At 63.7% G+C, this 19,044-nt stretch overlaps 3 protein-coding genes across 6 annotated transcripts; 1 reads left to right on the forward strand and 2 right to left on the reverse strand.

Annotated features, from left to right (window-relative positions):
- The first annotated feature begins 3,838 nt into the window (after positions 1-3,838).
- KCNJ10 (potassium inwardly rectifying channel subfamily J member 10) lies at positions 3,839-6,645 on the forward strand. Its single transcript, XM_057397286.1, has 2 exons — positions 3,839-3,971; positions 5,503-6,645. Exons 1-2 carry the CDS (start codon positions 3,906-3,908, stop codon positions 6,643-6,645), a joined length of 1,209 nt encoding a protein of 402 aa, XP_057253269.1. The 5' UTR covers positions 3,839-3,905.
- A 2,240-nt stretch (positions 6,646-8,885) lies between these two features.
- Positions 8,886-14,130, reverse strand: LOC130592742 (junctional adhesion molecule A-like). Its single transcript, XM_057397287.1, has 10 exons — positions 14,042-14,130; positions 12,190-12,246; positions 11,966-12,079; positions 11,734-11,877; positions 11,446-11,648; positions 11,260-11,362; positions 10,903-11,007; positions 9,955-9,964; positions 9,758-9,806; positions 8,886-8,921 (listed from the first exon to the last, which is right to left on the reverse strand). Exons 1-10 carry the CDS (start codon positions 14,097-14,099, stop codon positions 8,886-8,888), a joined length of 879 nt encoding a protein of 292 aa, XP_057253270.1. The 5' UTR covers positions 14,100-14,130.
- A 2,150-nt stretch (positions 14,131-16,280) lies between these two features.
- On the reverse strand, positions 16,281-18,758 carry USF1 (upstream transcription factor 1). 4 transcript variants are annotated; one of them, XM_057397288.1, is made up of 9 exons: positions 18,635-18,758; positions 18,086-18,198; positions 17,908-18,009; positions 17,630-17,822; positions 17,457-17,544; positions 17,189-17,310; positions 16,749-16,843; positions 16,512-16,640; positions 16,281-16,399 (listed from the first exon to the last, which is right to left on the reverse strand). In XM_057397288.1, exons 3-9 carry the CDS (start codon positions 18,004-18,006, stop codon positions 16,310-16,312), a joined length of 816 nt encoding a protein of 271 aa, XP_057253271.1. In that variant the 5' UTR covers positions 18,007-18,009; positions 18,086-18,198; positions 18,635-18,758; the 3' UTR covers positions 16,281-16,309. The 4 variants fall into 4 exon arrangements, with proteins under 4 accessions (XP_057253271.1, XP_057253272.1, XP_057253275.1 ...); XM_057397289.1 differs by having other exon boundaries at positions 16,291-16,399; positions 17,189-17,247; XM_057397292.1 differs by having other exon boundaries at positions 16,291-16,399; positions 17,189-17,247; positions 18,086-18,204.
- Between the last annotated feature and the right edge of the window lie 286 nt (positions 18,759-19,044).

The raw sequence follows: 19,044 nt of genomic DNA on the forward strand, positions 1-19,044 counted from the left end.
ACTCAGTGTGGGTTATCCCAATGTGGGTTTATCCCAGTGTGGGTTTAACTCAGTGTGGGTTATACTGATGTGGGTTTATCCCAGTGTGGGTTATCCCAATGTGGGTTTAACTCAGTGTGGGTTATCCCAATGTGGGTTTAACTCAGTGTGGGTTATCCTGATGTGGGTTTATCCCAGTGTGGGTTTAACTCAGTGTGGGTTATCCCAATGTGGGTTTAACTCAGTGTGGGTTATCCTGATGTGGGTTTATCCCAGTGTGGGTTTAACTCAGTGTGGGTTATCCCAATGTGGGTTTAACTCAGTGTGGGTTATCCTGATGTGGGTTACCCCAGTGTGGGTTACCCCTGGTATGTGTTACCCAGGCTGCGGTTCAACGGGGCTGTGGTTTAACCCAGCTCTGGTTTAACCGGGTCGGGGCTCAATGGGGCCGCGGTCACCGGTGCTGCTGCCAGGAGCAGCTTCTCCGATGGCTACGAGGGCTGAGCTGTGGGGCCCCCCCCCCTTATCGGCCCCATCGCAGCGCTGGCGCCGCGGGGTCCCACGGGAGACCCCTGTCTCCGTGTCCTGCCCCAGTGATGGGCACCCCCAAACCATCGCTTTGGGGTCACCCGATGCTTGGGGGGGGGGGGTTACACACGACAGACACAAACGGGAACGGGTCCCATCGCCCCCATGGTGCTGCCCCCCATAGCGTGTCCGGGGGGTCCCGTCCGCAGCCCCATAGCGGTGAGGATGAGGAGGATGAGGAAGATGGCGGGGAGGGGGGGGGGTGGCAGTGGGGGGCGCGGGCCCTGCATGTTAACCAGGAGCCTCCTCAAAGCTCCTTTGTGCCCCGCCAGCTCCATTGAGGCCTCTTGGCCAGGGCACACAATGGCCCCACTGTCCCCGTCCCCATCCCCCCCCATGCGCTGCCGCCCCACATCCCCCCCACACACACACACACAACGGGACCTGCCCCACAGCGGGACCCCCCCCCCCCCAATGTTGTGTCTATGGGGGTCCCATCCCCACTCTCCCCAGTGCCACCAGTGCTCAGCGCCCCAGTTTGCCATGGGGCCGGTGCTGGCTGGGAGCCGATGCGGTTGGCACCGCGCGGGCACGGGCACGGTGCCCACGGTGCTGGTGCCAATGGGACGCGGCAAAGGGGGGGGGACGGGGGACGGAGGAACGGGGACGTGTCCCCAAGGCCCACATTGGACCCCCCAAGTGGGGCCGGGCCCCCCAGCGTCCGCTCTGGTGCCACCAGGGGGGGGACACCGAGGCAGGGCCCCTTGGTTAATGGGTAACCAGAGAGCGGTCACCGGTGACCGGGGCCGGTTGTGGCCGTGCCCGCGGGCACCGTCCCCGCACCGGGAACAAGCTGCAGCTTGTCACAGCCCGTGTCCAGCACGGGAGCCGGGCCGGGGGCAGCGGGGGTGCGGTGACCCCGACAGGGGGGTGTGGGGGGCACAGGGAGGGCTGAGGGGGACAATGGGGAGGGGGGGGGTGAAGAAACCCCAAAGGTGGAGGCTGGGGGGGTGGAAAAGCTCCAAGGTGGGATGGAGGGAGCTCAAAGAGGGTGCAGGGACCCCATAGAGGGTGCAGGGACCCCACAGAGGGTGCAGGGACCCCACAGAGGGTGCAGGGACCCCACAGAGGGTGCAGGGACCCCAAAGGGGATGCAGGACCCAAGGTGGGATGCAGGGAGCTCAAAGAGGGTGCAGGGACCCCACAGAGGCTGCAGGACCAAAGTGGGATGCAGGGACCCCAAAGAGGGTGCAGGATCCAAGGTGGGAAGCAGGGACCTCAGAGAGGGTGCAGGGACCCCAAAGAGGATGCAGGACCCAAACTGGAATGCAGGGACCTCATAGAGGATGCAGGACCCAAGGTGGGATGCAGGGACCCCATAGAGGATGCAGGACTTGAAGTGGGATGCAGGGACTTTAAAGAGGGTGCAGGGACCCCATAGAGGATGCAGGACCCAAAGTGGGATGCAGGGACCTCAAAGAGGGTGCAGAGACCTCACAGAGGATGCAGGACCTAAGGTGGGATGCAGGGACCTCAAAGAGGGTGCAGGGACCCCATAGAGGATGCAGGGACCCCAAAGAGGATGCAGGACCCAAAGTGGGATGCAGGGACCTCAAAGAGGGTGCAAGGACCCCATAGAGGGTGCAGGACCCAAAGTGGGATGCAGGGACCCCATAGAGGATGCAGGACTCGAAGTGGGATGCAGGGACTTTAAAGAGGGTGCAGGGACCCCATAGAGGATGCAGGACTCGAAGTGGGATGCAGGGACTTTAAAGAGGGTGCAGGGACCCCATAGAGGATGCAGGACCCAAAGCGGGATGCAGGGACCCCATAGAGGATGCAGGACCCAAGGTGGGATGCAGGGACCTCAAAGAAGGTACAGGGACCCCATAGAGGATGCAGGACCTAAGGTGGGATGCAGGGACCTCAAAGAGGGTGCAGGGACCCCATAGAGGGTGCAGGGACCCCATAGAGGTTGCAGGGACCCCAAAGAGGATGCAGGACCCAAAGTGGGATGCAGGGACCTCAAAGAGGATGCAGGGACCCCATAGAGGATGCAGGACCCAAGGTGGGAAGCAGGGACCCCAAAGAGGATGCAGGACCCAAAGTGGGATGCAGGGACCTCATAGAGGGTGCAGGACCCAAGGTGGGATGCAGGGACCTCAAAGAGGGTGCAGGGACCCCATACAGGATGCAGGACTCAAAGTGGGATGCAGGGACCCCAAAGAGGATGCAGGACCCAAAGAGGGATGCAGGGACCTCAAAGAGGATGCAGGACCCAAACTGGAATGCAGGGACCTCATAGAGGATGCAGGACCCAAGGTGGGATACAGGGACCTCAAAGAAGGTGCAGGGACCCCATAGAGGATGCAGGACCCAAGGTGGGAAGCAGGGACATTAAAGAGGGTGCAGGGACCCCATAGAGGATGCAGGACCCAAGGTGGGAAGCAGGGACCTCAAAGAGGGTGCAGGGACCCCATAGAGGATGCAGGACCCAAAGCGGGATGCAGGGACCCCATAGAGGATGCAGGACCCAAGGTGGGATGCAGGGACCTCAAAGAGGGTGCAGGGACCCCATAGAGGATGCAGGACCCAAGGTGGGAAGCAGGGACATTAAAGAGGGTGCAGGGACCCCATAGAGGATGCAGGACCCAAGGTGGGAAGCAGGGACCTTAAAGAGGGTGCAGGGACCCCATAGAGGATGCAGGACCCAAAGAGGGATGCAGGGACCCCATAGAGTGTGCAGGACCCAAGGTGGGATGCAGGGACCCCATAGAGGATGCAGGACCCAAGGTGGGATGCAGGGACCTCAAAGAGGGTGCAGGGACCCCATAGAGGATGCAGGACCCAAAGTGGGATGCATGGACCTCAAAGAGGGTGCAGGGACCCCATAGGGGGTGTCTATTTTGCCCCACAGCAGAGGTCAAAGGGAGCCCAGAGGAGCAGAAGGACTTTGGGGGTGCAGAGCCCCCCCCCTGGACGTGCCGGTGCCCGTCACTGCCCGGCATGGGCAGCGCTTTGGGGACCGGGCGGCACCGGGCTCACGGTGCCCGTGGGGAGGGGGCACCGCGTCCCCGGTGTGCCCCGGACAGGGCCTGGCGCCAAGCGGGATGCGCCGCAACCGGGACGGCGGCCCCGGCCCCCCCTTCCCTTCCCTTCCCTCCCCGGTGTCCCCACGTCCCCGGTGTCCCCGGCTCGGTGCCGCGGCGGAAACGGTGCGAGGCCAAAGGCTGGCGGGGGCTGAAAGGCGCCTTCTGTGCCCGCGGCCGGGCCGGGGACAACGGGGACGGAAACGCGCCTGGCGCCGCCACCAGCCGTTTGTCACCGCCATTCATCCCCCCCTTCCTCTTCCTCCCGGCCGGGCAGGGCGCCCCGGACCCCCCAAGGGATGGGGCGGGATGCGGGGGAGCTGCCGGGACACGGGAGGAGTCGGGAGCGGGATGCACACACGGATGGATGGGCAGGTGCACGGAGGGATGTGGGGGGCACGGAGGGATGGAGGGTGGACAGGGACACGCACAGGGATGGATCCAGCCGTCCCCTGTCTCTTCTCCATCTGTCAAGTCTTACCCCATCCATCTTTCCAGCTGTTCCATCTCCCCACCCACCCATTCCTCTTCTCCAGCCATCCTCTATCGTCTCCGTCTGTCTTCTCCGTCCATCTATCCTGCTCCATCGCTTTTTCCATCCCGCTTCCACCCGTCCCTCATTTACCTCGTCCCTCCATCCTTCTTCACCCCTCTTCCCAGCTGTTGCTTCTCTCCATCCATCCATCCATCCATCTTCGTCATCCACCCATTCCTCTTCTCTATCCATCCTTCTCCATCTGTCTTCTCTATCTTACTCTATTTTCTCCAGCTGTCAAGTTCTCCACCCATCCTTCTTCATCCCTATTCTCCATCCATCTTCCCAGCCATTCCTTCCATTCCTCTTCTCCATCCATCCTCTACCTCTGCCATGTGTCAGTCTTATCCATCCTTCTCCATCCATCCTTCTCCATCCATCCTTCTCCATCCATCTTCCCAGCCATTCCTTCCAGCCATCCTCTGCCTTCTCCATGTGTCAGCCTTATCCATCCTTCTCCATCCATCTTCCCAGCCATTCCTTCCATCCATTCACCCATTCCTCTTCTCCATCCATCCTCTACCTTCTCCATGTGTCAGTCTTATCAATCCTTCTCCATCCATCCTCTACCTTCTCCATATGTCAGTCTTATCCATCCTTCTCCATCTATCCACCCATCCTTCTCCATCCCTATTCTCCATCCATCTTCCCAGCCATTCTTTCCATCCATTCCTCTTCTCCATCCATCCACTACCTCCTCCATGTATCAGTCTTATCAATCCTTCTCCATCCATCCTCTACCTTCTCCGTGTCAGTCTTACCCACCCTTCTCCTCCACCCATCCTCCTCCATCCCTATTCTCCATCCATCTTCCCAGCCATTCCTTCCATCCATTCAACCATTCCTCTTCCCCATCCATCCTCTACCTCCTCCATGTGTCAGTCTTATCAATCCTTCCCCATCCATCCTCTACCTCCTCCATGTGTCAGTCTTCTCCACCCTTCTCCTCCACCCATCCTTCTCCATCCCTATTCTCCATCCATCTTCCCAGCCATTCCTTCCATCCATTCACCCATTCCTCTTCTCCATCCATCCTCTACCTCCTCCATGTGTCAGTCTTCTCCACCCTTCTCCTCCACCCATCCTTCTCCATCCCTATTCTCCATCCATCTTCCCAGCCATTCCTTCCATCCATTCACCCATTCCTCTTCCCCATCCATCCTCTACCTCCTCCATGTGTCAGTCTTATCAATCCTTCCCCATCCATCCTCTACCTCCTCCATGTGTCAGTCTTCTCCACCCTTCTCCTCCACCCATCCTTCTCCATTCCTCTTCTCCATCCATCCTCTACCCCCTCCACGCGTCAGTCTCACCCCTCCTTCTCCACCACCCATCCCCTGCTCCCTCCTCACCTCCCGTCCCCTCTTGCAGATGACGTCCTCCACCAAGGTGTTCTACAGCCAGACCACGCAGACCGAGAGCCGCCCGCTCATGGGCGCGGGGCTGCGCCGGCGCCGCGTCATGACCAAGGACGGCCGCAGCAACGTGCGCATGGAGCACATCGCCGACAAGCGCTTCCTGTACCTCAAGGACCTGTGGACCACCTTCATCGACATGCAATGGCGCTACAAGCTCCTCCTCTTCTCCGCCACCTTCGCCGGCACCTGGTTCGCCTTCGGTGTCGTGTGGTACCTGGTGGCCGTGGCCCACGGGGACCTGCTGGAGTTCGAGCCGCCGGCCAACCACACGCCGTGCGTGATGCAGGTGCACACGCTCACCGGCGCCTTCCTCTTCTCCCTCGAGTCCCAGACCACCATCGGCTACGGGTTCCGGTACATCAGCGAGGAGTGCCCGTTGGCCATCGTGCTGCTCATCACCCAGCTCGTCCTCACCACCATCATGGAGATCTTCATCACCGGCACCTTCCTGGCCAAGATCGCCCGGCCCAAGAAACGCGCCGAGACCATCCGCTTCAGCCAGAACGCCGTGGTGGCTCAGCACGACGGCAAGACCTGCCTCATGATCCGCGTGGCCAACATGCGCAAGAGCCTCCTCATCGGCTGCCAAGTGACGGGCAAGCTCCTGCAGACCCACCTCACCAAGGAAGGCGAGAGCGTCCACCTCAACCAGCTCAACGTGGACTTCCAGGTGGACACGGCCTCGGACAGCCCCTTCCTCATCCTGCCCCTCACCTTCTACCACGTGCTGGACGAGGGCAGCCCCTTGCGGGACGTGGCCCTGCGCCCGGGCGAAGGCGACTTCGAGCTGGTGGTGATCCTCAGCGGCACCGTGGAGTCCACCAGCGCCACGTGCCAGGTCCGCACCTCCTACCTGCCCGAGGAGATCCTTTGGGGCTACGAGTTCACGCCGGCCATCTCGCTCTCGGCCAGCGGCAAGTACGTGGCCGACTTCAGCCTCTTCGACCGCGTGGTGGAGGTGCCGGCGCCGCGCGGTCCCCGCCAGCCCCCCCGCTTCGGAGACCCCGAGAAGGTGAAGCTGGAGGAGTCCTTGCGGGAAGCGGCCGAGCGGGAGCGCGAGGGAGCGGGGCTCAGCGTGCGCATCAGCAACGTCTGAAGCGCGCCCGCGCCGTGGGGCAGGCGTGGTGGTGGTGGGGGGGGGGGTACCGGGCATGGAGATGCCACCACCTCCTGCAGGCGTCCCCCGGGCCTGGAGGTGTTGGCATTACCCAGAGGTGCCACCAGTGCCTGGAGGCGTCACCGGGGCCTGGAGGTGCCACCAGCACTGGAGATGCCACCAAGCCCTTACGGTGACACCAAGCTCTTCTGGTGCCACCAGCACTGGAGATGCCACCAAGCCCTTACGGTGACACCAAGCTCTTCTGGTGACACCAGCATTGGAGATGCCACCAACCCTAGAGATGCCAGCAGCGTTGGAGATGCCACCAAGCCCTTATGGTGACACCAAGCTCTTCTGGTGCCACTAGCATTGGAGATGCCACCAAGCCCTTACGGTGACACCAAGCCTGTAGATGCCACCAGCATTGCAGATGCCACCAAGCCCTTATGGTGACACCAAGCTCTTCTGGTGACACCAGCATTGGAGATGCCACCAACCCTAGAGATGCCAGCAGCGTTGGAGATGCCACCAAGCCCTTATGGTGACACCAAGCTCTTCTGGTGACACAAGCATTGGAGATGCCACCAAGCCCTTATGGTGACACCAGCACTGGAGATGCCACCAAGCCCTTATGGTGACACCAAGCTCTTCTGGTGACACCAGCATTGGAGATGCCACCAAGCCCTTATGGTGACACCAAGCTCTTCTGGTGACACCAGCATTGGAGATGCCACCAAGCCCTTATGGTGACACCAAGCCTGTAGGTGCCACCAGCACTGGAGATGCCACCAAGCCCTTATGGTGACATCAAGCTCTTCTGGTGACACCAGCACTGGAGATGCCACCAAGCCCTTATGGTGACACCAAGCTCTTCTGGTGACACCAGCACTGGAGATGCCACCAAGCTCTTCTGGTGACACCAGCACTGGAGATGCCACTAAGCCCTTATGGTGACACCAAGCCTGTAGGTGCCACCAGCACTGGAGATGCCACCAAGCCCTTATGGTGACACCAAGCCTGTAGATGCCACCAGCACTGGAGATGCCACCAAGCCCTTACGGTGACACCAAGCTCTTCTGGTGCCACCAGCACTGGAGATGCCACCAAGCCCTTATGGTGACACCAAGCTCTTCTGGTGACACCAGCACTGGAGATGCCACCAAGCCCTTACGGTGACACCAAGCTCTTCTGGTGACACCAGCATTGGAGATGCCACCAAGCCCTTACGGTGACACCAGCACTGGAGATGCCACCAAGCTCTTCTGGTGCCACCAGCACTGGAGATGCCACCAAGCCCTTATGGTGACACCAAGCCTGTAGATGCCACCAGCATTGCAGATGCCACCAAGCCCTTATGGTGCCACCAAGCTCTTCTGGTGACACCAGCCCTGGAGATGCCACCAACCCCTTATGGTGCCACCAACCCTGTGGGTGCCCCCAGCCCTTCCCCTGTTCCCCCCCCAGGCTGCTCCTGTTCCCATCCCCATCCCAGCCTGTCCCTTGCCCCCCCCCAAGCCCCCAGCCCCATTGCAGGACACGGCCCTGCAGGGAGATGCTGCCCTGGGGGACATGGGGGGGGGGTGTCACACCTGGGGGTGTCACCGATAATCGGACACGTGTCCCCCCCCGCTGCTAACGTAGAGCTCTGCTATTAACGCGCGGCCCCCCGGCCCCATGTACGTGTATAGAGAGAGCCACTAACCGGGGGGGCAGGAAGGGCCCCCCCCCCCCCAAAATGGGTCCCACCCGCCCCCCCCGGGGGGGTGGGGCTCAGCCTCCACTGGGGGGGCAAAGGCAAAGCGGTTACTAAATAAAGGCTGCGTTGATGGTGGGGCCGGGCCTGTGTGTCCCCATGTCCCGTGTCCCCCCCCATAAGCAGTGCAGAGGGGGCAGAGCCCCCCCCCAGGGACAGGCTGTGTCTAAAGACACAGGTTTGGTTTATTTCCAGCCCCCCCCCCAGTCCAAGGGGGTAACTGGGAGCAGTGGGTTGGGGGGCACATTCCCAACCCCCCACCCCAGCCTTGTCCCCAAGTAGGGGACGCGGTGATGTCCCCACAGGGGAGGGGGCGTAAAACCAACCCCCCCCCCCCCCCCAAATCCACGTGGGGCTGCCCCAAAGGCACCGGGTGAAGCTGCAGCATCCCGAGGAGCGGTGAAATCCCGGCGGAGCCACGGTCCCGGGGGGGGGGGGCACTGGGGACACTGGGGACACCGGGACGACCGCAGGGGGGGGGGGGTCACACCAGGAAGGACGATGTCTGCTTGAACTCTCCCTGTGGGGATAGGGGGGGACATCGATGGCGCTGGGGGACGGGGGGCACCCAACTGGTCCAGCTGGGTTTGCTGGATGGGGAATGTCAGGGATGGGGAAGGATGGGGAAGGATGGGGAAGGATGGGGAAGGATGGGGAAGGATGGGGAAGGATGGGGAAGGATGGGGAAGGATGGGGAAGGATGGGGAAGGATGGGGACGGCAAAGGATGGGGACGGGGAATGGGAACACCAGGGATGGGGAAGATGGGGAATACTGGGAACAGGGAATGCTGGGGTCAGGGAATACCAGGGATGGGAAGAGGGAACAGTGGGGCTGAGGATGGGGAATGAAGGGGATGTGGACAGAGAATACCAAGGATAGGGACAGGGAATGCTGGGGATGGGGGAGAGGGAATGATGTTGATGGGGATGGGGAAAGGGAACACCAGGGATGGAGAACGCTGGGGATGGGGAAGATGGGGAATACTGGGAACAGGGAATGCTGGGGTCAGGGAATGGTGGGGCTGGGGACAGGGAACAGTGGGGTTGAGGAGAGGGAATGAAGGGGATGGGGAGAGAGAAAACCCAAGGGTGGGGATAGGGAATGGCAGGGATGGGGACAAGGAATACTGCGGACAAGGAATGCCAGGGTTGGAACCAGGGAACAACAGGGATAGGGAATGGTGGGGATAGGGATGGGGAACGGCAGGGATGGGGACAGGGAATGATGGGAAACGCACGGCTCCGAGTTCCCAGCTGGGCTTAAACCACAACCCCGGGGATGGGGACGGGGAATGGCGGGGACAGGGAACGGGGACAGGGACGAGGGCTGGGGCTGTCCCTGCGCTGCCCCTCACCTGGCTGCGGTGCGAGGGTTGGCTGTAAATCACCTTCTTGCCGGTGCCGCTGCAGGAAGAGAAGGGAAGGGGGCGATGGGGCAGGGAACAGATCCCCCCTCTGCCCCCATGGCCCCCTCCCCAGCACCCGGTGCCTCCCGAGGACCTTCCCAAGCCCAGAGTGAGGAGGAGGAGGAGGCAGCAGCGGCTTCACTTACTCTTTTCTCTCTGGAATAGAAGAAAGAGCTGGAGTTAAGGGGGGCATCATGGGGGGGGACATCATGGGGGACACATCATGGAGGGGACACATCATGGGGACACACATCGTGGGGGGACACGCATCGTGGGGGGACACGCATCGTGGGGGGGACATATCGTGGGGGGGACACATCACGGGGGGGACACATCACGGGGGGGACACATCACGGGGGGACACATCATGGGGGGGACATCATGGGGGGGACATCATGGGGGGGGACATCATGGGGGGGGACATCATGGGGGGGGGACATCGTGGGGGGACACATCGTGGGGGGACACACATCATGGGGGGTCACATCATGGAGGGGACACATCGTGGGGGGACACATCGTGGGGGGGACACATCGTGGGGGGGACACATCGTGGGGGGGACACATCGTGGGGGGGGACACCATGGGGGGGGACACCATGGGGGGGGACACATCATGGCGGGACACACATCATGGGGGGGGACACGCATCATGGGGGGACATCATGGGGGGGACATCATGGGGGGGGACACATCATGGGGGGGGACACATCATGGGGGGGGACACATCATGGGGGGGGACATCATGGGGGGGACATCATGGGGGGGGACATCATGGGGGGGGACATCATGGGGGGGGACACATCATGGGGGGGGACGCATCATGGGGGGGGACGCATCATGGGGGGGACGCATCATGGGGGGAGGACGCATCATGGGGGGGGACGCATCGTGGAGGGGGGACACATCATGGGGGGGACACATGGGGGGACACATCATGGGGGGGACACATCATGGGGGGGACACATCATGGGGGGGGACACATCATGGGGGGACACATCATGGGGGGGGACACATCATGGGGGGGGACACATCATGGGGGGGGACATCATGGGGGGGACATCATGGGGGGGGCACAGGGCCCAGGACTCACTGCTGAAGAAGCCCCGTCTGTAGGCAAACCAGACGCCGAAGGCCACGAGCGCCAGCACCATCAGCAGCACCACGACAGCGGCCACGATGCCGCCGACGTTGACCTCACCTGGCAAAGGCAAAGAGGGATGGGGAGGGCTGAGAGGGGCCAATCCCAGTGGGGAAACCCAGGAAGAGAGCCTGGAGCCAGGATCCGACCTGGATCTGGGTAGATCCAGCAGCCGAATCCAGCTTTAGGTGTCCCCAGGGGCAGTTTTCCCCTTTCCCTGTCATCAAACCGGGCTCTTGGGAACGCCAACGGGATCTTTAACACTGCAAGGGAACGACGGTGCCCCCCCCTCAACCTGGGGCTGGTCCTTACTGGCTTCCATACGGATAGCATCGGATCTCTGCGCGGATCCTACGTTGTTGCTGGCCTCGCAGGAGTAGGCACCGCTGTCGGAGCTGCCGAGGGGCTGGAAGACCTGGATGGGAGCCGGGATGTGAGCGCAGGATACAGGGAACCAGGGATGGGATACCCACGCTTGGAGCCCACCCCCTCATTCACCAGCTCGCCCGTGGCGGTGTCCAGGGTGTAGGAGGAATTGCGGAAGCTGGGGCTGGATTTGGGATCGGTGGGGAGCAGCATCCCGTCCTTGTACCAGCGGAAGGTGGGGGGGGGCGAGCCGTCCGTCTCGGTGCAGCGCAGCACGATCCTGCTGCCGATGGTGGCCGAGGTGGGGACGTGGGCCACGGGCTTGGAGGGCGGCACTGGGGGAGCCGCGGGCTGGGTCAGCACCGGTCCCACACCACGGCGGGGACAGGGACGAGCAGGGATGGGGGGGCACGGGCGCACCTTGGACAATGAGGTTCACCTCGGACTTGGCGATCTTGCTGCCGTCCCCCACCACCTCGCAGATGTACTTCCCGGTGTCCGCCCGCGTCACCGTGACGAAGGCGATGGCGTTGGGGGAGAAACGGATCCGGTCCTTGTAGGGCTCTGGAAGAGAGGGAATGGGGCTGGGAATGGGGCTGGATGGGCACAGGGAAAAGGGGAGGGGGAAGGTGTGCGTGTGTGTGTGCCGTACCCGTCAGTTCCCCCCCATAGTAGAAGAGCACAAGCGAGGATCCCTTCTGGAACTTCCACTCGATGCGGGGGTTCTTCAAGCCGAACTCGTAGGCGGCACAGGGAATCTCGGCGGCTATGGGGTGGGATTGGGGGGGGGGAAACGGTGCTGCCGACCCGTGCCACCGGAGCAGCAAGCGGGAACCCCCGGCGCCGCGATGGGATAACGGGGACGGGGACACTCACGCTCGTTCTCAGGCACTTCTTTGGTCTCGTAGGTGACCTGGGCTCCCACCAGCGACACTGCGGAGGGACAAGGACCCGGCTCTGGGATCCAATGGGATCCAGGGAGCAGGAAGGGGTCAGCGGAGCCCCGAGGCGGCGGTGATGGTCACCGGAGCCCGGTGACACCAACACCCGCTGGGACACGGGCTCTGGAGCTGGAAAATCCCGTCCGGCTGCTCCGGGTGCGCCGCGGCCCTGCCCGGTTTCGGGCCACTCGGCCACGCACACGGAACGCGCCTGGGCACGCGTGGCCCCTGCCCTTCCCCAAAGGCACCCCGAAACGGGGCGGGAAGAGGGATTTTTGGGGTGAAATAAGGCGGAAATGGGTGTTGGGTGGCTCCAAGCATAAAGCGTTGCTCAACACCAAGGGAATGCCATCGGCATGGAAAAGTCTGGAAGCGCGGCCCGGGGAAGGATTTGGGGTGAATTCAGGTGGATTCGGGGCACAAGGAGCCGGCAGAGGCCACGCCATGGGATCACCGCCGGCTCCACCGCGGCCGCCATCGGGTTAATCCCGAGCGGCTCCGGGATCGCTCCCGCACAAAGGGGCAGGAAAAGGCACCGAGACCACGGCCCCGCACCCCGAAACCGCAGCCTTTGGAGCCGCGGCCCCGGGATACCCCCCCCCCCCCACCGGCGGCACCAGGAAGAGCCCCGGCTCCGGCCGGGATGTTTGCCTGAGCCGGGTTTCCGGCGCCGGGAAGTGCGGCCGGATCCACACCCTCCGTTACCGGCTCCACCGAGGGACTCGGTTCCCCCATGCCCCCGGTACCGCGAACCCCCCCCCGTACACAAAGACCCTGATCCGCAGAGCCCCCGGTACCCCAAGAACCTGAACTCCCCGGTACCGTGGGACCCCGAACCCCCCCGGTTCAGAGAACCCCCGATACTCCGGATACCCCGAACCCCCGGTACAGCGAACCCCCCGGTACCGCGAATCCCCAGCTACCCACGATACCGCGACCCCCCCGGTACCCACGATACCCCCGGAACCGCGAATCCCCCGCTACCCACGATACCCCCGATACAGCGAACCTCCTGGTACCCACGATACCCCCGATACCGCGAACCTCCCGGCACCCACGATACCCCCGGTACCGCGAATCCCCAGCTACCCACGATACCGCGACCCCCCCAGTACCCACGATACCCCCGACACCGCGACCCCCCCGGTACCCACGATACCCCCGGAACCGCGAACCCCCCCCATACCCCCGATACCACGAACCCCCGGTACCGCGAACCCCCGCTACCCGCGATACCCCCGATACCACGAACCCCCGGGTACCACGAACCCCCCATACCACGAAGCCCCCGCTACCGCGAACCCCCCGCTACTCACGATACCCCGATACCGCGAATCCCCGATACCACGAACCCCTCGATAACCTCGAACCCCCCGATACAGCGAATCCCCGCTACCCCGAACCCCCGCGTGTCGCTGGGAGCGGCACGGGCTCAGCCCTCGCCCGGTTCCTTTGGGTCTTCACCCGGTGCTGGTGTCCCCCGTCCCCCCCCGCCCCACGCTGCGGTTCCCGGTGACAAAGTTCTTTATCGCCCATAAACCCAACCACAAACCATAAACAACGGGGCGGTGCCGCCGTGCCCCCTGCGCCCTAACGGGGCTCCACCGGGGCGGGAGGGCTCCACAAGACCCCGTTACCAGACCCCGTTACCAGGCCTCAGACACCCCCCCCCCCAATACCCCCGAACCCCCGGTACCGGCCACCCCCCCGCCCCAATACCCCCGGTACCGGAGGCCCGCGGCCATTGTCCGGTCACCTCGTGGTCCCCGTCCCCCCCCGGCACTCACCGGCCGCCCCGAGGAGCAGGAGCCAGGGCCCGGGGCCGCCCCCCGCCGCTGCCGCCATCGCCGCCGCCGCCGCGCCCGCGCCAGGTGCGGCCCCGCCCCGCCCAGGTGCGGCCCCGCCCCTCCCCGAGGGGCTGGACCAACCGGGTGCCGCCCCTCCACCAGGTGCTGCGGAGCCCCGCCTCTCACCCCATCGGCCATTGGCTGGGCCTCCTGTCAGAGCCAAGAGCGGACGCGGCCCGCAACCAATAACAAGCAGGCTCGGCCCCAAAGCTCTGATTTGATTGGCTGGGGAGAAGAGGCCGTGCGAGAGACAGGTGTGAATAAGGATTGGGCGGGGCAAAACCTGCTGGCCAATCAGAAAGCGCTCTTTAACTTCTGGCCAATGGGAGCGCGTTGCGTCCGTCGCCGGGGCCCTCGGGCGGGGACACCAGGGCGTTGCCATGGCGACGGGGCCTGCGGCCTCTTCAGACCCCGAGCGCCTCCCGGGGCTCCCGGTGCCCCCCCCCCTAATTCCAGCACCTTCCGGTATCCCCGGGGGAAAGGGGGGGGTCCCCCCATGCCCAAGGATCCCATGGGTGCCATGGAGGGCTCCATGGGTGCTATGGAGAGCTCCATGGGTGCTATGGAGAGCTCCATGGGTGCTATGGAGAGCTCCATGGGTGCTATGGAGGGCTCCATGGGTGCTATGGAGGGCTCCACGGGTGCTATGGAGGGCTCCACGGGTGCTACGGAGAGCTCCATGGGTGCTACGGAGGGTTCCATGGGTGCTATGGAGAGCTCCACGGGTGCTACGGAGAGCTCCACGGGTGCTATGGAGAGCTCCACGGGTGCTACGGAGAGTTCCACGGGTGCTATGGAGAGCTCCACGGGTGCTATGGAGAGCTCCATGGGTGCTATGGAGAGTTCCACGGGTGCTATGGAGGGCTCCACGGGTGCTACGGAGAGTTCCACGGGTGCTATGGAGAGCTCCACGGGTGCTATGGAGAGCTCCATGGGTGCTATGGAGGGCTCCATGGGTGCTATGGAGGGCTCCACGGGTGCTACGGAGAGTTCCACGGGTGCTATGGAGAGCTCCACGGGTGCTATGGAGAGCTCCATGGGTGCTATGGAGGGCTCCACGGGTGCTATGGAGGGCTCCACGGGTGCTATGGAGGGCTCCACGGGTGCTATGGAGAGCTCCACGGGTGCTATGGAGGGCTCCACGGGTGCTATGGAGGGCTCCACGGGTGCTGTGGTGGGCTCCATGGGTGCTATGGAGGGCTCCACGGGTGCTATGGAGGGCTCCACGGGTGCTATGGAGGGCTCCATGGGTGCTATGGAGAGCTCCATGGGTGCTATGGAGGGCTCCATGGGTGCTATGGAGAGCTCCACGGGTGCTATGGAGGGCTCCACGGGTGCTATGGAGGGCTCCACGGGTGCTATGGAGGGCTTCATGGGTGCTATGGAGGGCTCCACGGGTGCTATGGAGAGCTCCACGGGTGCTATGGAGGGCTCCATGGGTGCTATGGAGAGCTCCACGGGTGCTATGGAGGGCTCCACGGGTGCTATGGAGGGCTCCATGGGTGCTATGGAGGGCTTCATGGGTGCTATGGAGGGCTTCATGGGTGCTATGGAGGGCTCCATGGGTGCTGTGGTGGGCTCCATGGGTGCCGGGGGGGCGGGGAATGAGCGGCGGGCTCTGGAAAAACAAATCACTATTTTTATTTATTTTTTTGCCTTTTTTTTGTTTTCTTGGGTGTTTTTTTTTGTTTGTTTGGTTTTTTTTCGTTAAATTCAGAGTTTAAAAAAAAACCCGTCTGGCCCCGGGGGGAGGGGAGGGGGGGGATGGGGGTGTGGGGGGGGGGAGTGGGGCAGCCGCAGCGGGAGGTGGGGGAGGGGACACACGGACCCCGGGGACCCCCAACACCACCCCGGGAGGGGGTGTCCCATGGGGGGAGGGGGGACGGGGACATCACGGGCGCAGGCGGGGGGGGGAGGGGGGGCAGGCAGTGCTTGGGGGGGGAGGGGGGAAGGTTTGGGGGGCACTGGAGGGGGGAGGGGCCGGCGCCCGCCTGGCCGAGAGCGTGTGCACGAAGCGCGGGGGGGGGGTCTGTGGGGCACATGAAGTTTATGGGGGGGGGGCACAGGGGGGAGGGGAACACAAACCAAAGGGGGGGTCCTCATGTCACACTGGGGGGGGGGAAGGGGGGGGGGAGGGGGAGTTGTGGGTCGCGGGGGGGGGGAGGTGTCCCCCGTGTGTCCCCCCCCCACCCCGTCCCCGCTGTCCCGTCAGTGGGTGTCGTTCTTGATGACGATCTCGACGCCGTGCTGGCGGAGCTGCGCCCGCAGGATCAGGTTCTTGTTCTTGAGGTCCTCGACCTGGCACCGGGATGGGGGTACCCATGGGAAAGGGGGGGTCAGGACAAGCATGGACCCACCCCCCCACGTTGGGTATAGGGAACCTAAATCCCTACCCCACACCATTCCTCACCTGCTGCCGCAAGACCTCGTTGTCCATCTGGAGCTGGTCGAGGCCCTGCAGCTCCTCGGAGAGGCGGTGGTTGCTCTGCCGCAGCTCCTGGATGTAGTCGCAGGCTTTGGACAGGATCCCCCCCTTGCTCTGGGGATTGGGATACATAGGGGTGAATTGGGGGGGGGGGCACCGGTACCCCATAGAGCCCACCCCGAGCCCCACTGTGCCTCCGTGGAGGGAAGGGGGGGTCCGGACCTGCCCTGACTTGGTGTTCTCCATGGAGCAATCGGGGATGATCTTGGAGAGCTGCACGATCCAGTTGTTGATCTTGTCCCTGCGCCGGCGCTCCACTGCCGGGGGGCACAGAGGGGTTGGGGGGCAGCAGGGCCCTGAGACACCCCCCCCCCTCCCCATACCCCATACCAGCCCCCCCTCTGGCTGGGCTGGGGGTCACTGTCCCCTGTTGTGCTGGACCCAGTCGCCAGGGGGGGGCAGAATGGGCCCGGTTGGGGTCAAATCAGCCTCTTTTAGGGTGGCCTCGAGGCTCCCCAAAGAAGGTTTTAACAAGAGCTTTGGGGTGTCTCCTTAGAGCTTTTCCATCCAGGAATCGGGAGCCGGGGCTGGCTGTTCTCCCGCACCGGATCCCTCCATCCCGCACCGGACACGGGATGCTCCCCCCATCCCGCTGCCGGTACCTTCGTTGTGCTGTGCCCGGCGCTTCTCATCCCGGGTGGCTCGTGGTGCCTCCGACTTCCTGGGGGAACACCGGCGGCGTCGGTCCTGGTGATCCCGGTGAGGATCCGGCTCCATCCCAGCCCTCCCCATGCCGGCATGGGGGGATGGATCGGGGTGATCCAGCCCGCTCCGTAAGCGCCGGAGCATCCCCCAGCCACGTGCCAGGGGATCCAGGAAGGATTCCTGGGTGGAGGGGGGGGCAGATTTGGGGGCAGATCCGGTACTCACGGGGAGTAAGGGTGGGCCCGGGGGGCGATGGACCTCTGCGGGCCCCCCTGCAGCACCTCCTGCGGCGACATCATCACAAAGAACTGCCCTGAAGGACCCAAAGGGCCACGGGGTGAGGCGAGGAGCAGCCCGAACCGGGCCACGACCCCCACCCTGGACACCCCACACCGTACCCGTAGGGGTGGGCTGCCCTAGGAGGGCCTCCGAGTTCTGCGTGGTGACGACGGCGGTGGCCGTGGTGCCCGCGCCGGCCGAGGTGCTGGTGTCGGCCACGGCCGTGGTGGGGAAGTAGGTGTAATGGGTCTCGGTGGCCGTGGCCTCCGTCTCCACCGCATCCTCGCTCGTGAAGGCGCCCTGGATGACGGCCTGCAACGGGGGAGCCGCAGCGGTGCCGCGGTGGGACAGGGCGCCGGAGACGCTCCCCGCCGCGCTCACCATCACCGGCACCCACCTGTGTCATGGACTGGGTGGCGGGGTAGCCGCTGATGGCGCTGGTGCCCTCCGTCTGCCCGTCCAGCTGCCCATCAGCCACTTGGATCACCCTATACATCACCTATGGAGAGCGTGGGGCTGCAGGGACTGGCCGGTGCCACCGGGCCCCCCCACCCCGGTGCTCCCGGTGCCGGTACCTGCGTGCCGCCGTTCTCCGTGCGAAACACATACTTGATGTTGGGGTCGGGGAAGGTGGCTGCAGACTGGATGCTGGCAATGGCGACGCTGGTGGGATCCTCCCCTGTGGCCACTGCACCTTAAGGCAAGAAGAAGGTTTAGGGAGGCACTGGCACAGGGTATCCGAGGAATGGGGATGCTCCGGCCCTGGCAGTGCTCAAGGCCAGGTTGGACACAGGGCCTTGGAGCAAGGTGCTCCGGTGGAAGGCGGCCCTGCCCGTGGCAGGGGTTGGAGCCGGAGGAGCCTTAAGGTCCCTTTATCCCAAATCATTCCATGATTCTGCCCCATGCCAGGGAAAGGGCCAAGGCCAAAGGTCCCTGTGATGCTGAGGGGCTCAGCGCTATTCCCTTCTCTAGCAGGGACAAGGACAGGGCCTGGTGTTAAACGCCTCCAGCCACTTGCTGGTGCTAAACTGGGCATGGCCAGTGCTAAACCAGGGCAGCCGCAGCCCTAAACAGCCCCCACCCCATAGCCCCCACCCCATAGCCCACAGGGGGTCCCCACTCACCTTCCTGGATCTGCACCGTTCCCTCTTCCGTCTCGGCTGCTTTCTGCTGCCTGCAAGGAGAGGAGCAACGGGTCAGGGACCCCCATACCCCATCACTGGGGATCCCCCATAGCCCATTACTAAGGACCCCATAGCCCATTGCTGGAGACCCCATAGCTCATTGCTGGGGACCCCACAGCCCATGGCTGGAGACCCCCATAGCCGATTACTGGGGACCCAATAGCCCATCGCTGGGGACCCCCATAACCCATTACTGGGGAACACATAGCTTATCGCTGGGGATCCCCCTTAACCCATTATTGAGGACCCCATAGCCCATTGCTGGGGACCCCTCATACCCCATCACTGGGGATCCCCCATAGCCCACTACTAAGAACCCCACAGCCCATCGCTGGGGACCCCCCATAACC

Source organism: Pezoporus wallicus, unplaced genomic scaffold, assembly GCF_028554395.1.
Source record: "Pezoporus wallicus isolate ANWC-B61680 ecotype Strahan unplaced genomic scaffold, APGP_CSIRO_Pwel_v1 contig_9184, whole genome shotgun sequence".
Taxonomy (NCBI): Eukaryota; Metazoa; Chordata; class Aves; order Psittaciformes; family Psittacidae; genus Pezoporus; species Pezoporus wallicus.

What these genes read in the sequence shown, in the direction of transcription:
- LOC130592742 (XM_057397287.1), bottom strand. Translation starts at nt 14,099, where the DNA reads ATGGCGGCAGCGGCGGGGGGCGGCCCCGGGCCCTGGCTCCTGCTCCTC. An exon ending in CCTGCTCCTCGGGGCGGCCG is followed by an intron (nt 12,247 to 14,041) that starts GTGAGTGCCGGG and finishes GTCCCTCCGCAG; the next exon opens with TGTCGCTGGTGGGAGCCCAG. An exon ending in ACACCGCCACGGGCGAGCTG is followed by an intron (nt 11,363 to 11,445) that starts GTGAATGAGGGG and finishes GCTCCCATCCAG; the next exon opens with GTCTTCCAGCCCCTCGGCAG.
- USF1 (XM_057397288.1), bottom strand. Translation starts at nt 18,006, where the DNA reads ATGTATAGGGTGATCCAAGTGGCTGATGGGCAGCTGGACGGGCAGACG. An exon ending in CCACCCAGTCCATGACACAG is followed by an intron (nt 17,823 to 17,907) that starts GTGGGTGCCGGT and finishes CCCCCGTTGCAG; the next exon opens with GCCGTCATCCAGGGCGCCTT. An exon ending in AGGGCAGCCCACCCCTACGG is followed by an intron (nt 17,545 to 17,629) that starts GTACGGTGTGGG and finishes TGGGTCCTTCAG; the next exon opens with GGCAGTTCTTTGTGATGATG.
- KCNJ10 (XM_057397286.1), top strand. Translation starts at nt 3,906, where the DNA reads ATGCGGGGGAGCTGCCGGGACACGGGAGGAGTCGGGAGCGGGATGCAC. An exon ending in ACACACGGATGGATGGGCAG is followed by an intron (nt 3,972 to 5,502) that starts GTGCACGGAGGG and finishes CCCCTCTTGCAG; the next exon opens with ATGACGTCCTCCACCAAGGT.